The 16,504-nt window shown below is 47.3% G+C and overlaps 1 protein-coding gene across 5 annotated transcripts in view; it reads right to left on the reverse strand.

Moving 5' to 3' along the window:
* The window catches only part of LOC148028288 (uncharacterized), a 341,703-nt gene that overhangs the window by 102,478 nt on the left and 222,721 nt on the right, over positions 1-16,504 (reverse strand). For all 5 annotated transcript variants that reach the window (XM_087690090.1, XM_087690091.1, XM_087690088.1 and 2 more), the window contains 5 exons: positions 14,143-14,238; positions 13,913-13,981; positions 13,780-13,824; positions 13,599-13,694; positions 13,408-13,491 (listed from right to left, as the gene is read on the reverse strand). In XM_087690090.1, coding sequence (XP_087546216.1) covers positions 13,408-13,491; positions 13,599-13,694; positions 13,780-13,824; positions 13,913-13,981; positions 14,143-14,238 — 390 coding nt within the window. The remainder of the gene's footprint in view (positions 1-13,407; positions 13,492-13,598; positions 13,695-13,779; positions 13,825-13,912; positions 13,982-14,142; positions 14,239-16,504) is intronic.

Raw genomic sequence — 16,504 nt, forward strand, 5'->3', positions numbered from 1 at the left:
GTGAGAGGCGAGCCGTGCTCCAATACTTCAGCTTCCTCCGAATAGAATCAAAGACAGGAAGAAACCATTGGGCAACAATGATGTTGAGTTCCACCTGGAACCCTAGGTACCGGAGGGTCTACCCTCTACTCACCCATCTAAATCCTAGGTGGATGCCCCACTCTGTGCTAGAGTCTGGGTCTGTGAGGAAACCAACCGACTTTCGCCAGTTGATTTTCGCTCCCGCTACAAGACAAAACACCTCCAGACCCTGTCTCACTCTCTCCAGCATCAGCTCATTGTCCTCTATGTAGAGTGTTGTGTCATCTAGATACTCTGAGTCTAACAACTTAGTTTCCTCTTTCACTGGAAGTTGGAGGCCACGTAATCCGCTCAGACGTGACCTAAGGAAGTGGGGCATCACCTCTGCAAAGAGAACGAACAGGTATAGGACCAGGGGGCAGCCCTGTCGTACAGATCTCTCCAGCCAAAACTCCTCCCCACGCCTACCACCTATGAAAACCCTGCTGGTGGCCAATCTGTAAAGTACAGAGACCCCGCGAATCTAAGCCTAAGGGAAACCCAACCTTACCATGGTGCCCTCTAGGAAGTCCCAGTCCACGACCCTGTCATAAGCTTTCTCAAAATCCAAGAGTAATACGGCCAGTCTCTGCCCACTAACACTATAGATAAGTCTAGCTTCAACTTTACAACCCAGAACAGTTAAGCAAACATGTAAACAATCATAGGGATCTCGTGCAAATCTCAATCTCTCAATCCCTCTCTCTCTCTCTCTCACAACAATCTCAGAACATTCAAACCTAGGTAAAAAATGACTATGCAATCCTGAAATGAAAGGAATATAGAGCCACACAGAGTACATACACATGTAGCATATGTGCACACCCCCATCAGGTCACTAGTCGAGAAGCCTACTATATAGACCTAAATATGGTGGCATGAACAAAACAGAGCTGATATCGTAATATCTCAACACCCCATCAGCATAAGGGTGCTTCTGGACACAAAACGGACAATGTCCACCTACTAGTAACTAGAATCAATGTTTGAAAGGGATACATCATTTGTACAAGTATTGTTTATGTGACCAAATCGACATCACAATCATGGCCAGCATCAAACCTAATGACATGGCAACTGATGCTGAATTAGTGAGCAGATAGTGCCATCCAAACAGCTGAACACAAGCATTGCATAAACTAAACATAAATCATAGTCACCAAGGACGAGGGACGGGGGACCACAAGATAGGCATGGCGACCTAAAAGTGATATGTTTTCTAGACATAATTGAAATACTTAGGGTTCTACGTAATCCTAGAAAGAAATCCATGATTTTCGTGCTCAGCACCGTCACGTTGTATGGCTCTACCCCCCCGCTCCGTCTGATCGCGCCCGCCCCCCAATTTGGATCACGCCCCTCGCTCCGCCTGGTTGCGCCCGCCCCCCAATGTGAATCACGCCCCTCGCTGTGCCTGTTCGCGCCCCCCAGATCGTGGGCCGCTTTCTCCCCTTCCCCCTATCTGTCCCACCTGACCATTTTATCCCTCACCTGGACGTATGTCCCTTGCTTCTAGCCGCCCACATGACTATCCCCCCCACCCTCCAGTTGCTTCCTCTACCTGCTGCAACTCCCCTCCCCCCCCCCTCCTCAAGTAGCACTACAATGTGATTGGTAAATCTCTCACAAGCGACGCGCAATGGAAACCTCTGGTCAGACGCCGGCACACTCAGCGAGTGCCCACCAGTCAAACACCTTGCACGTAGTCCTCTCTGAGGAGCAGCTCTTAGCCATTCGAGCTAAGGAGCTGGAGCTAATGGAAACAACGATTTATGGTCAAGTAGTAGGGCCTAGCTTTGGGACTAGCTTCACTCCACACTATGCATCAGTACAGCGCAGATCATGGAGGCGGTCCTATTGGGCCAAGGGATCTTCATGGTCCGGCTCAGCTCAGTGGACATAGCTCGCGAGTTACTCGCAAATGCACCATACACGTCCACGAAGGGGGGCATATACATGGTCCCTTGGCACAATGGCTTTTCTGTGGAGGCGTTTGCACTCCACAATAGGTTTCTTCAGCACCCGGTCACCCTTCTTTTCCCTGGCCTGGAGATTGAGTCTCGCCAGTTGGTAGAAGACTTTGGACTGCTCTTCGGCACTGTCCTTCCCGCGTCTTTAGCAGATGCAGTAACAACATCAGGAGTCCCAAAGGTACAGGTGGCAGTGAAAGAGGTCAAGAATATCCCACAGTTCCTAGGGATTGAGGCAGGCGGGCACTCCTTTACGCAGCAAGTCATTGGGACTGGGCAACCAGGGCAATGCATGCGCTGCTATGATTTTGGGCATCAGGCAGCAATTTGTATGCATTTCGGAGCCAAGGCAGCTCCGCCAACAGGCCCGCAAGTGGACGCTGATGGCTTCACACGGGTCTAGAGATGACAGAGACGGAGACGGCAAGGGGGGTGCAGTCAGCTCATCAGACTTGGCCTCGTTAACATGGTGCAAGCGGGCGAGCGACGCCCCCTCGGCAGAGCACTCAACAGCCCCCCCTGTCCGTCCCACCCGGCAGGACTACAGCCCCCCACATCCTCCACCCATGCCACACATTGCCTTGCCTCAGTTCCCACAGTCCTCTCAGCGCCCCCCTCCCCCCCCCCCCCCCCACTGACCTTGGCCCATAGCCCCCCCTCTCTGGAGCCACCACCCGCCATCCATCTCCATCCATCCCACCGTCCCTCGATTCTCTTTCCCCCCACCACCCCCCTTATCGAGCACCCCCTCTGATCTGCACCTAGTTCAGGTGCTTCCCCCCAAACCCACCCCCCCTCCTCCCACAAGAGGTGATCAGCCACACACACCTACCTCCTTCGCACACCGGCAGTCTTCCCCTTCCCACACAGCCACCAACTCATCTGCCCCTGCCACCCGCCACACCTTCCTGACACAGGCACAACTATTGCTACAAGAGTTCTTCCGCAGTGGCCAATGGTCCTACCTGAGAGTTGTAGAGCGCCAAGAGTTCCCACTATCTCTAGAGGTGGGGATCTTCATGGTTCGTAAGTCAAGGAGGGGCAAGGTCCATCTACTAGCACCATCGAATGGACCAAACTACGCCTTTTTTCTTAAGTTCTCTCACTTAGGGGAGTGGACGACTACACAGATTGAGGAGGAGTTGAAGAGTCGGGTGGCGCATCACATCTCCAAGTGGATGGGAGATAAAGGATTAGCACTGTTTGCACAACAATGGTCTGGTTGCATGATGGACATTACTTGGTGGGCTGGTTTCGAGGTCCCACACTTGAGCATTATCTTTCAAGCCCCTCCACAGTGGAGAGCTCCGAGGGACGTGATCAAGTGGCCCCCGACACAAGCGGCCCGTTTCTACGAGTGTATAGAGTTGCGATTCTCGGCATGGCTGATAGATACATTGAAAGTACCACCAGGAGCAACTATCACCCCTATGGTCCGGCTGAGGGCCACCATGGGGGACTAGAGTTCACCGTCAAGACCGGCAGCAAAGCGCACTTGCATGCCTCACAGTCTCTTCTCCTCATCAACAATACCCACACCAAACAAATGCATGTTCGGTCAATCATAGGTTTCCCCAGGAGCTTACACCTTGCATCCTGGAATGTGAATAGTCTCCACTATAGTGGGGAACGTGGTTCCAGGAACTTGACTATTCAACAGGAGCTGCAGCCAGTCCTTGCCGGACGGATCGACATCTTGCTTCTGCACGAGCACAAGCACACCCCCACCCAGGCCTAGCGGGTTGGGAAGGTATGTCTAGGCAGCTCGCACACTTACTGGGAGCACGCCATAGGTGCCCACGGCAAGAGTGGAGACGTATGCACCTCTAGTGCAGACTCATGCATTGGAGTCCTCAATGTTTATGACCCTACAGAGATTAGGGTAAGCACCATGTTCTGGGTGGAGATCATAGATGGACTCCCAGAGGTGGACTCCTTCATCGTTGGAGGAGATTTCAACAACCTAGAGGCTTTGAAGGACCAACAAGGTAGAGGCTAAAACTACCAGGGCATGGCTGGGGAGAAGCAAGACGCATGGGAGGTCTTTTTGCTTGCGGTCAGAGCACGTGATGCTTGGAGAGACCTTGCCTTCCATAGGAGGGAGAATCGTTGGACTTCTCTTAGGGATACAGGTGGCTAGGTTGAGTCCTACTAGAGCGGTTGGATAGGTTTTATGTGGGAGAGTTGGGAGGCTCCCGTGGAGGCCAGATTGAGCACTTCGCAAGCACCACGTTGTGTGATCATTGCCCGGTTCTCTTGACGCTTGACCCCCAGCATCCGCCCTAGACACATGATCCTGTCAGATCCCTAACTCGATCTATAGGAGGGAGGAGGTGACGAGACAAATAGAGCAGATTTGGACCAAAGAGTTGAACAGGAGGGAAGGGATAGTAGAGGAGATTGCAGAGGTCCTAGCCCAGTCCACTAGAACCTGCCAAGAGGCAGCCATACAGACCAGGCAACAGTACTGGGAGGAGAAGAGAGCACTCCAGCGCGACCTTGCAGCCACGCAAAAATTATTGCAAGAGGCACCAGGGAATCCCACCCTCCACGCACAGGAGGTGCGTGCGTGAGCAGCCATTGTTGGCCTAGAGGATAGGCGCTCGGAGTTCTCTTTCCAAACCTCAGCAACCTTCTGGGCGCAGAAGGGGGACACGTTCTGCAGGGAGTACTTCCAAGTGCACCAACCTCGCACTGTAGCAGAGTAGATACGCAGCCTTCGGGATCATTATGGGAAGACCCATTCTAGCCCAGACGAGGTGATGGAGATTTCCACCGACTATTACACGTGCCTTTTCCAGCACGAAAAGCTTCAACTAGAGAACAGAGAGGTAGAAAGAATATATGGGATCACATCCCGTCCCTTGTCACAGAGGGGAGATGGGATGCTCCCTCCTAGTCCCCCTCCACAAAGAAGAAACTAGAGGAGTCTTTTCATACACAGGATGGGCAAAAATGCCTAGGGGAGCATGGCCTCTCTAAGGCCTTTTTCACTACCTACTAGGAAGTGGTGAAGGACCCCTTACTGAGGGCCTTCGAGGAGATTTTCACTTTAGGACAGATGCCAGAGAGTCTCTCGGCAGGCCTTATCAGTCTTCTCCCCAAAGGGGGAGACCGGTTGGAGCTTTCCCAGTGGAGACCGATTACCTTATTGTCAATGGCTTATAAGGTACTGGCAAAGATGATTGGTAGACGACTACGCCCCGTGCTTCCAAACATCATCCATGACACATAGACAGGCTTTGTCCAAGATAGGAGCATCCTAGACAATGTATTTACCTTCTTGGAGGCGACAGAGTGGGCTCAGCACATTGGGCAGAAACTGGCCGTACTACTCTTGGATTTCGAAAAAGCTTATGACAGGGTGGACTGGGATTTCCTAGAGGGCATCATGGCGAGGTTGGGATTCCCCCAAGCTTGCATTCGTGGGGTCTCTGCCTTATAGAGATCGGCCACCAACAAGGTTCTCATAGCCACAAGGCGAGGGGAGGAGTTTCGGCTGGAGAGATCGCGTAGATAGAGCTGCCCCCTAGCCGCATACTTGTTTCTACTCTTCACAGAAGCGATGTCTCACTTCTTCAGGTCACATGTGAGTGGATTACGCGGCCTTCGAGAGAGGAGACTGAGTTGCTAGACTCAGAGTACGCAGATGATACAACCCTCTACATTCAAGACGATGAGTTGATGCTCGAGAGAGTGAGGCTGGCTCTTGGCATTTTCTGCTCTGCAGAGGGAGCGAAAATCAACCGGCGAAAGTCAGTTGGTTTCCTTACATACCCGGACTCCAACACATAGTGGGGCATCCACGTGGGATTTAGATGGGTGAGCACAGGGTAGACCGCCCGGTAACTAGGCTTCCAGGTGGGACTCGACATCATTCTTGCCCAGCAATTTCTTCCTGTCATTGATTCTATTCGGAGGAAACTCACCTACTGGAGCACAGTTCGTCTCTCACTAGCCGGACGACCCCTCATGGTTAATCAGGTCCTCCTAGCGCCGGCCTAGTACATCGCCTCTTTCTGGTGCTTCTCCTCATCGTGCGTAGTGCAGCTTCGCCGTCTAGTGTGGAATTTCCTTTGGCCATAGTCTGATCGTTCCAGGGATTCCAGGGCCAAGGTGGCGTGGGCGATCATCATACGACAAACGTCAAAGGGAGGGCTTGGGATCATAGACCCACAATATCAGAGTATGGCCCTCTTGGGCAAGATAGTTGTCCGAGGTCCCACACCAGGCCGGGCAGACCTGGAAGGTCGTATTCCGGGAGGGCCTTCAGGACTGTAGATCGAGGCTTGATGGTGACTGGAGGCTATCCCTAAGATGGATCTTCACATCTGCCCAGATCACCTTTTCTTCGCAGCTTACTCCACGTGTGGTAGGGCCTTTGAAAAGCCCTAATCCAGAGTCCCCCAAGATGCCAAGAGGAAATAGATAGTCAGCCGGTGCTCTGGAAAACCCAGGTCAAAGATCTGGAAGGGGGCATAGATAGGTGAATGCCCCCAAATCCACTGGGCTGGGTGGGAGACCATCCCGGCTTGTACCATTAGGACATGGCGGGAGGTATACAGGATGGCAGATGAGGAGGTGTTGCAACGAGTATCAGGCTGCCAGAGAGGAGTTGAGTTAAGGAGAAGCGAGATAGACGCAGCAATACCTCTGGAGTGGCTTGCTCCCCGATATGAGAGCCGATATAGCTCGGGGAGGTATGGGCAGCTAGGTTTTCACCAACAGGCATCCCCCTTCAGGTGGCACGTAGAGTGGGTGGCGCCCCGCAGGGGACTTTCTTCGTCATTCAGAAGGGGGGACATCTAGCCCTTGACAGAGGGCAACAAGATGAGGGGATTGCCGCCCTTTCATGGAGAAGGATTCGGCTGGTGGGCCTTCAGGGGAAGACATGGCGAATCGACCCCTATGTTTTCTAGAAGGAGCTCAAGGAGTGGCACCCTTGGATCTGGGAGGGCAGACCACTTGATGAGCTAGAGTGGGATCCAAGAGAGTGGCTATGGCCGGCCTCCGCGGTCGCCAAGAAGCCACCCAGGTTCCTAGAGTACATTGCCCAGATTGGAAGACATGGTTTGATGCAGGAGGATATGGACTGGGCGCTGTCATGTAGCAGGCACTGGGCGGAGCACAGCATCATGAAGCCCTTCTGATGGAACTTCTGGCGCTGCCTATGGAATCGCTGGAGGCCAAGGAGGGTGTCGTATTTCTTATGGCTGGTGGAGCATGGAGCCTTGGCAATGGGAAGTTGACTTGCCCAAATACAGAAGGAGGGAGGTTGTAAGCGCTGCACACAGCAGCCTCTTGAAACCCCAAAGCACTGCCTTTGGTCATGTGAGGAAGCACAACTCCTGTGGACATGAGCATGCCACATCCTTCGCCGTATAGCACCCAACCTTGGATGTATCTCATGGGGGAGCTTTCTGTTGGCAGGCAGTCAGCCAGGGCCATCACCTCTTATATGCAGCCGGGATGCAGGACACGATATTCATTATCGAGGCAACGTCGTGCACAGTGGTCGGTTTGGAAGGTCTATCCATCCGCCAAGTACTGGAGCCCACAGCAGACTGCTCCCAAGGTATGGGAGATCATAGGAAGTCTTACTGGATGGCATATCTGGAAGGTGCAGTGTTAGAAGAATTTCGGTGGAGAGAGACTTTCAGCACATGCGACCTTAGTAGAGCTCTAGACCTCCATCATCCACTCCCTCCGCGGCCGATTGGATCAGGTGCACGGCGAGTCTAGGGCGAGCCAGAAGCTCCAAGGTCACTTCATGCGAACTTGGGGCGGCTACAGTCTTTTCTTCATGATGCAGGCAAGCAGCCCTAGTTGGCGATATACCTCCCCCCCCCCCTCCCAATGGCTTCTTGCCCCCATCCCCCCTAGACCGCCTTGAGAGGCTTGTATACATGATGTATTGGTGACATCCCTCCTTGAGAGGCTTCTTGCACTCAATCACATCCCTTGCATCTCTCCACTGTGGGGGCCTCAAAAGATCATGCTCAAGTGTGGTACTCGGCTCGAGTCCACCAGTGAATGTCCATCATGCAACCAGGGCACTACTATGCAAATAGTGCTAGTCCTTCTTCTCCCATTGACTCCCAGATGTGGTCCGCCACCTGACTCTTCAACTCCTCAATCTCTGTCATCATCCAATCCCCTGAGTGAGAGGACTGAAGGAAAAAAGTGTAGTTTGGTCCATCCGGTGGTGCTAGTAGATGAACCTTGCCCCTCCTTGTCTTACGAACCACAAAGATCCCCACCTCTAGAGGTAGTGGGAACTCTCTCCACTCTGCAATTGTCAGGTAGGACCATGGGCCACTACAGAGAAACTCCTGTGGCAACAACTGTACCTATCTTGAGAAATTGTCACGGGCGGCAGGGGCAGATAAGCTGGTGGTTGTGTAGAAGGGGGAACACTGCTGGTGCGAGGAGGATGTGCGCATGTCTGGCTCATCGCCACCTGCGGGAGGAGGGGGGGTGGGTTTGGGGGGGATCACCTGAAACGGGTGCGGATCGGGCCGGGGGGGGGGGGGGGAGGGGGTTTGGTTTGCTCGACGGGGGGGGGGGGTGTGTGGGGAAAGAGGATCGAGGGATGGTTAGAGGTACATGGTGAGTGTGGGGGGAGGCTGGTGGCCCTGGAAGGGGGGGACTGTGGGCCAAGGTCAGTGGGGGGAGCCTAGGAAGGGGGGGGGGGGGGATGTGGAGGTTGTGGAATCTCAGGTGGGATAGTCTGTGACGCGAGTGGTGGCTGTGTGGGACAACGGTCCTACCGGGTGAAACAGGTAAGGGAGGTTGCGGAGTGCAGTACCGAGGGGGCATGGCCTGCCCTCTTGCTCCCTATTGTCGGAGTTGCATCTGAGAAGCTGGTAGTGGCCCCCCATGCTGTCGCCCTCTATGTCATCTGTGGACCCGTGTGAAGCTGTCAGCATCCACCTAAAGGCCTATCCGCAGAGCCGCCTTGGCTCCGAAACGCGTACAATCTTCTACCTGATGCCCAAAATCGTGGCAGCGCAGGCACTGCCTTGGTTGCCCAGTCACAATGACCTGCTGCTTAAAGGAGTGACCTCCTACCTCAATCTCCAGGAACTTTGGGATACTCTTTGTGTCTTTCACAGCCACTCGTACCTTTGGGACTCCTACAGTTGTCACATCCGCGAAGGAGGCAAGGAGAACTGTGCTGAAGATTCATCCAAAGTCCTCCACTAACTAGCGATACTCTACCGTCAGTATGGGAAAAAGTAAAGTGACTGGGTGTCTGAGAAATCTGTTGTGGAGTGCAAATGACTCCACAGTGAAGCCGCTATACCAGGAAACCATGTAGATGACCCCCTTGGTGGAGGCATAGGGCAAGCTATCCACTAACTCACGAGTTGCATCCACAGAGGTGAGTCGAACCATGAAGATCCCTCGGCCCATGAGGACTACCTCCACAATCTACGTTGTGCCAATGCGCAGCGTGGAGTGGAGCCATGCTAAGAAGATTACCATGCTCTTTGACTCTCGAATAGGAGCATCCTCTAAAACACGAGCCATCAAAGCACAAAGGCTTCCAAAACCACACCACACACAGGTTCTAATTGCCACCTATGTGTTGCTATCAACTGCAATACCTCAAGAAATGTTAAGATATATGAGGTAACTTAAGATTTTATATTCTTGAATTTAAAATAAGTATGGACTCAAGTTAAAAATTATATGTTGTGCCATCGGCATCTCATGCATATCTCTAAGCATACACCAATTAGAATGATAATAGATAAGTTATTACAACTGCTTGGTGCTAAGCTTGTTTTGGATCTTGGTGTGTATAAGAGAATAGGCTAAGCAATTTCTTTCACAGGCACTAGATTAGCAATCCTACTCAAGTTAACAATATCACTTCAACTTATTAAAAGTTAAAATAAATAGGAAAAATAGAAATCTTGACTAGAAACATTCTGATAAGATTTAAATTTTAATTATCTATGCAAGCACTCTTAAAGTCACCTTTGCACATTGAGTAATTGATATCCAAATGACTCCAGAATAGTGGCTTGACCAAAGAGACACTTTTCCAACACGGTGCTAGCAAAGACAATTTCCCTTTGGTCTCCATAGTTTACTCACTCCTCAAGAAATGAACCATGTAAATCCTCATCCAAAGCTATTGAGAGACGAGCATCTCTATCTAAGACTAGCTCTTGGTTCATGAAGAGAGAGGGCTCTTGTAAGCAGAATGCAAGAGAGCTGCTAGGCCATGAATAGGCCTCCTAACCCATTTCCATCTCTTTTCAACGAGGTAGAGTATATCATCCTGCATCGAGTATCATCCAAAATATCAACAATATCACTATTTATGGAAAAAACCAATAGGTATAAAATTAGTTGTTCATTAAAAAACAAAGATTAAATTTGCATTTTAAAAGAATCTAATTACAAATTATTACCATGAAAGCCTTAGTCTTCTCTACAACCCATCTCATGAAATGAGTAAGAAGGCCTATAGTAACGCTCTCCATGTCCATCATGTGAAGAGTCCTATACAATGGTGTTATCATAATGACTAAGACTCGCATATCCACCTAAAACGATTTTAGGCATAGCTATTAAATTGCTTTGCCCTCCTCCATGCTTGCCATAGGCTTTTTATCCATCCATACTTTGAATTTCTTGAACACCATACACTTTTGCAACTTACTTTGTCTGTTATAGAGTTGGTCGAGGACTAACCATATTATGGCAAAGTGAGTTTTTGATGGAATTTTTAATTTCATATCACTATATATACAAAAAATAGCAAGCACTTTTACCTTTCTATGATGAAATTGATGATTGCATTTTCAACCATCACTATTATCCACGCTAAGTTGCCTATGCCCATGAGAAGGTCACGATCATGTGGTACCCATACTATAGAGGAAAATTCCTCCTCAAGCAATTGTCACGGTCTCCAACAATTAGAAGCATTTTTTGTGACGACTTGAACACCATTGCTTAGTTGCATCTACATAAATATACAATATAGTATGGCTTACAGCTAAAGGTATGTAATCCAAAGTATGTAGAGAGAAAGCCTCTACTAAAGGAGGTGGAGATATTCAAGATTCAAAAAGTAAAAAAGTCTAAGAGATAAAAAATAAATCATAAAAGATTATATAATATAGAGGCATAAAATATTAAAGATAAAACTTGAAATATTTAGAAATATAGACTCACATCTATGATGGCTCACCAAATCTCCTTGCAGATGAATTGGCCAGTCGTCCTATTCCCCTTCATGTCCATATCTACAACATGCAAGAAGTAAGTGCCAAGAGGGCGAGAGACAAGTATCTTACTAATACCTCTCTTCTTTTGATCACTCCATTCATCGAAGAGAATAGAGCACCCATACTTCACTCAACTAGTATGAACGAGCTCGAGAGACTTATTGATTCTCTCCCTCTCCTTGTGTAGCTTCTTTGTGTGTATCTCATTATAGGTAACTCCATGCCACCCCTAGCATGGACCCACAGTGGCAATAACCTTCACCATTCTTTTGCATTCGACGATAGTTCATGCAATCTCAATTTCCGCATTCCTTTGTTGCTCTAAAAGGAATGAGAGTGGGCCCAAAACACATCCCATCGCCTCAACAAGGGTGCCTTGTCTCTTGAGCCTCTTGCACCCATGGGTGGCAGTCCTGGTGGAGGCAACCGAATCCAAAGGGAAATCGGAGGGATCTGTCAATCCCTCCATAGTGCCTATAGGTATAGCCGAAGGGGTGGCCATGGATGTGCATGTGTAGAGCATAGTTGAGGAAAATGGGAAAACAGAAACGGAAATGAAAATGGAAGCATCAAATTTCAAGGAGAGGAAAACAGAAATGCCGCATCATCTGGGGGGTTTGTTGGCTTAGAGTCTAGGTGCTTAGAAGCTAAAACTTTGAATACAAGTTTCATACTCAAAATCAAAGCTTTCCAATTTTCAAGCTTTAAAAGAGTTCTATAAAAGGCGAAAGCTCAAAGGAGCTTTTTGATGCATACAAGGGTTTTGATACATAATTAATATGCTAATTACAAAGAAAGGACAATTGTAAATAAATAAGTGTAAAAACATACAAGAGAGTGAGTGATAACTAATTAGCATCTCTTAGTTTCTCTTTCTTTCAGTCTCCCTCTTTCTCATCCATGTCATACTCTTCGGTTGTTGTAGGCAAATAATCTTCATTATCATCCTCCTCCCTAATGAAGAAAGCTGAAACTGATAGAAATGACTCTAAGCTTAATCATTTTAAATAATTTAACAATATATATATGGCAATTTAAGCTTAACTAATGAAACATTTAACATTTTAATATTAAATATTAAATGGCTGGACTGATCAACAATGGTTGGAAAATTACAGCAGCAATTCTCTCTCTTCCTCTCCAAAACCCCACAATGCTGGAATGAAGCTCCACCAGCCTCTATTAGCCTTTCCCTCACTTCCATGGGCAAATTTTGCCAAGTGGCAGCCATGTAAATGCATTTTTCAGCAATTTTCAGTCCAATCAAATTAACTTTCAGATATTAATGCTGGGGAGACACAAGGCCCGGCAGGCATGCAAAGGGGCAAATCGTGGTAGTGGCAGGTGGTGGGAAGTGAGCGAGTACATCAGCAGGGTCAGCTCCAATGCTCTACTTTTGAAGAATGACAGTTTTTACAAAGCTTTTCTTATTGCCAAGAGACAATACTTACTTTTCATACCCATGATTAGGGTACTCCCTGGGTGTATTGTCCCCCACAACACTATTTGCTCCTCTGGCTCTGAAGCTTCTGGAATTTGTTATGCAACCTGGCTACTGTGTACGATGACAACTGATCCAAGTAATACTTTTCCAGAAAAAGAAGAGTACTTATGTATAATTAGAATATCATGATGTTTTCAATAGCTGTCAAAGAAGGGGGCCTAGAAAACTTGCTTTGAGACAAGAATTGAAGGCTGAAGCAATTGATGGTGGAATGGTTTGATGTATGGAGGTACTACTACATGAGCCCATTTCTGGAACTGTCACAAGATACTCAAAAGACCAGAGTAAAGCCATTTCAAGATCAGTAGTGAGGCTTAACAGAAGGCCTGTTCCACAACCTTGTAAATGAGACTCTAATCATGCCACTTGTATCACAGAAAGAGCCATAAGGACAGACATATTGTGTTGTCATCCTGAGATTAAATACTTAATTTCACGAGTATAAACTTACAGACATCCTAAATAAGTCAAAACTCACATCTAAGTTTATCAATGATCCAACATTTTATAGAATTGCTTGAGGATTAAACAACATACACGAACATTTTTGTTGCAAGTCCTACCTATTCATTTTACACATTCACCATATAGAAGGCATGAACGCAAATGAAAAATAAGTACATACCTTCAAGGGCTTCTTATAGTCAATTGGATGAGATACTTCATTCAATTGGCGCAAGGTATCCTGAATCAAATGTGTCCTCCTCACCTGTGCATAAAGGTGATACACAGCATGGACTTAGAATGGATTCTCCGTGTACACACTGCACTACAGCATCAAAAATCATGGTAGTTCAATTGCTAAAAGCGAAGTACCATCAATATCAGGAAAGGGTACTCTGTGACATCTCCTAGAATGTGTTGGAATACTGATGCTTGCATCGCCATTTGCTTTCTAAAGCCTGCTTCTGACTGCATAACGTGCAAAAAAATAAGTCAGGGCTCAAAAACACAAGAAAAAGAAAATGTCTTGATTTTGAAAGACTAAAGCTCATACTTGCAACACTTTGCTTTTTGCTTGGGGCGTCAAGAGAAATGGAGCCTGAAAGCAGGATCAAGATCCTAGAGTTAAATTTAAATGTAATGCTTATGTTCTTGATAGACAGCAGCTTTTAATTTGAAGTTTTCACCTGGCAGAACGATACAAGTGGCTCCAGCTCCTTCTCATACTTCTCATGATGCCACTTCACATATTCTATCTGGTGAAAGAACCCCACCCCTTGAAAAGTTAATCAGTCTTTCTTTTGCGTACTACCCTTCACTGACTAAAGAATTAGTGGCCAAAAGAGAAACGTTGTGGGAAGCCCAAAAATACAAGTAGCGTTCACATGTTGTGAAGAATACAGGTTGACTTACGCACCTCTAGGTCCAGACTTTCACTGAGATCTTTGCTATAAAACTCGTTATATGGGATAAGATACACCGACTTATTTGCTTCATGAAGAAGTTGTAGCACCTACATTTGTCAAAAGCAATTCCTTATTTCTCAAACATGAAACCTCTTTCAGCAGGCAACATATGAATAATGGCTGACTTTGTGAATTTGCACAAACAACTGAATCAATGAACCTTTAACAAGTTCCATAAAAATGTTCAAAATGTCACATTTACTGACAAGAGACTCCAAGAAAGGTCCTACAGACTAATCAATCAAACCCTTGGAAGCTGCAAAACATGCTAGCTGAGGGCCTTGTCCATATATCACATTACCAACAGGTCTCTACTAATAGTTGTGGGCATCAAGGAGTGGAGGTAGGGCAGGGTAAGATGCACAGCCATGGAGGAGGATCAATGTTATTGTCTCTTGGTGACATGGAGATCTGTAGCGGAATTTGGATTACCTAAAGTTCGGCAAGCCTTTGTATGATATTTCCTCATCAACCACATTGGGCCTCTAGCAATGTGTGCAAAATCTATTCTTTCTAGAAATATGATACCAAGTGGGTTTCTTACTATCATTTTGCTGGTTGAAGAGGATTTTGCCTGTGGAGGACATGGCTTCTGTTGGAATTCTTGCCACTCTCTGATTGCCCCTTCAAAAGATCGCAAACCTAGGGCTCCCTCTTCAGCTAAACTAGAGGTATTATCCTTGTGGACTTGGTCATGCAGTTTGCGATCCCCCCTTTGAAGAAATCAAAATGTGGGCTCCCTCTTCAGTAGAACTAGAAGTATTATCCTTGTGGACTTGGTCATGCAGTTTGTGTGGAATGTAGGATTTGATGCTTGAAGTCAAAAAAGGTCAGCCACTTGGGCAAATTGGAATTAGCTGCATAAACTTCAGACAGAAATAGATTGACCTGATTCTTGTTTGATTTTGGTGAGCCGATGGTAGCAAATATACAAGCAAGCACCAATCCTCAGCCATCTTGATTTTAGTACCATGCCTATCCGAATGATCAACTGCTAGGACTCATGATCAAGGCTTGTGCACTGTGTAGGATGGTCAGCAAGATAAGCCAAACAAGCAGATGCATGGGGAAGTGCTGTATTTGAGAGGGCATCCCTACATCAACTCAACATTTTCCATATCCATCACAAGCTTTCCATCGACGAACAATATCCAGGTGCAAGATGCAAGAATTAAGCTGTGATCAGACACTTGAACAAGTATCCACAGTCCTTGAGACTCAAACACTTATTGCATCAGACTCGACCAAGTTGTGAAATTTGATTGATTTAAGAAAATCTTATCACTGAATGCATTCTGGCATGGATCAACAAGAATATGAGTGCTAGGAGAAGGGATAGCATATAGTTGAGGGCTTACTTCAAGTGTCCTCACTTGGGGGAGTATTCATTGGTAAAACCCCAAAAGTGAGTCTTGTCACTCAATGGATTCTCTGCAGTAGCAAAGGCAATGTGCTTGCTAGGAGGAGTCTTCTCACTAAAAGCATTCTTGGTCATAGCAACTGGACTGTGAACTCTAGGAGGATGATAATTTGAATGAATGGAATACTTGGGTTTTTTACGCCATAGAGCCCACTATGCACAAGAGGAATCCCTAGCATGCTGGATACACGGGTGATGCTAGCAAGAATATGTGTGGTAAAGGTTTCATGATAAGGGTAATGTGGTTTAATCAACAACAGTATGGGAGCTGTCTTAATAGTCAAAGGATAAGAGGGTGTGGTAATGTCAACATGGTTGAGGACTCGTGCTTGAGCTTCCTAAAGTGTGGCATGATGTGTAAGAGTGGGATTTCTAGAACTCAAGTACGATAAGTCAAAGTGGTAAAAGTCACCTAAGAGTAGATGTGAGATGCATGGTGCAAGGGTGATGTCCTAGAGCCTATGTTAGAATAAACTACCTAGGAAAATGAATCTAAAGTATTTAGGGAATGCAACAACCAAATTGTTACAATGGATCTAAACCTAAACTCATAGTAGAAGATGCAATGCAACCTAGAGACCCAACCCAGAAGGGGTGAGTGAGCTGGCATTTGAGAGTAGGATGTGCCCAAAAGAAAACTTATTTGAAGCAGAATGTAACCTTTGAGATATGCATGCAAGGGATCTACTTCTAGATTCTTTTCTCAAAATTTAACACTAGAATCAGGCATTGGATCACCAATTGTTTCCTTGATGGTACATTCTATCTCAGTTAAGAGTTGACAATTCTCACTAACCAATTGCCTCAAGTAATATGCACATTCTAAAGCCTTGGGACAAAGATGTTCAAGTTCAAAGAGGAAGGAATATCTTGAGGATCCAACAGTTTGTTTC

This window comes from Lygodium microphyllum, chromosome 12 (genome assembly GCF_053477565.2).
Source record: "Lygodium microphyllum isolate KBCC chromosome 12, Lygodium_microphyllum_v1.1.10, whole genome shotgun sequence".
NCBI classification, from domain to species: domain Eukaryota; kingdom Viridiplantae; phylum Streptophyta; class Polypodiopsida; order Schizaeales; family Lygodiaceae; genus Lygodium; species Lygodium microphyllum.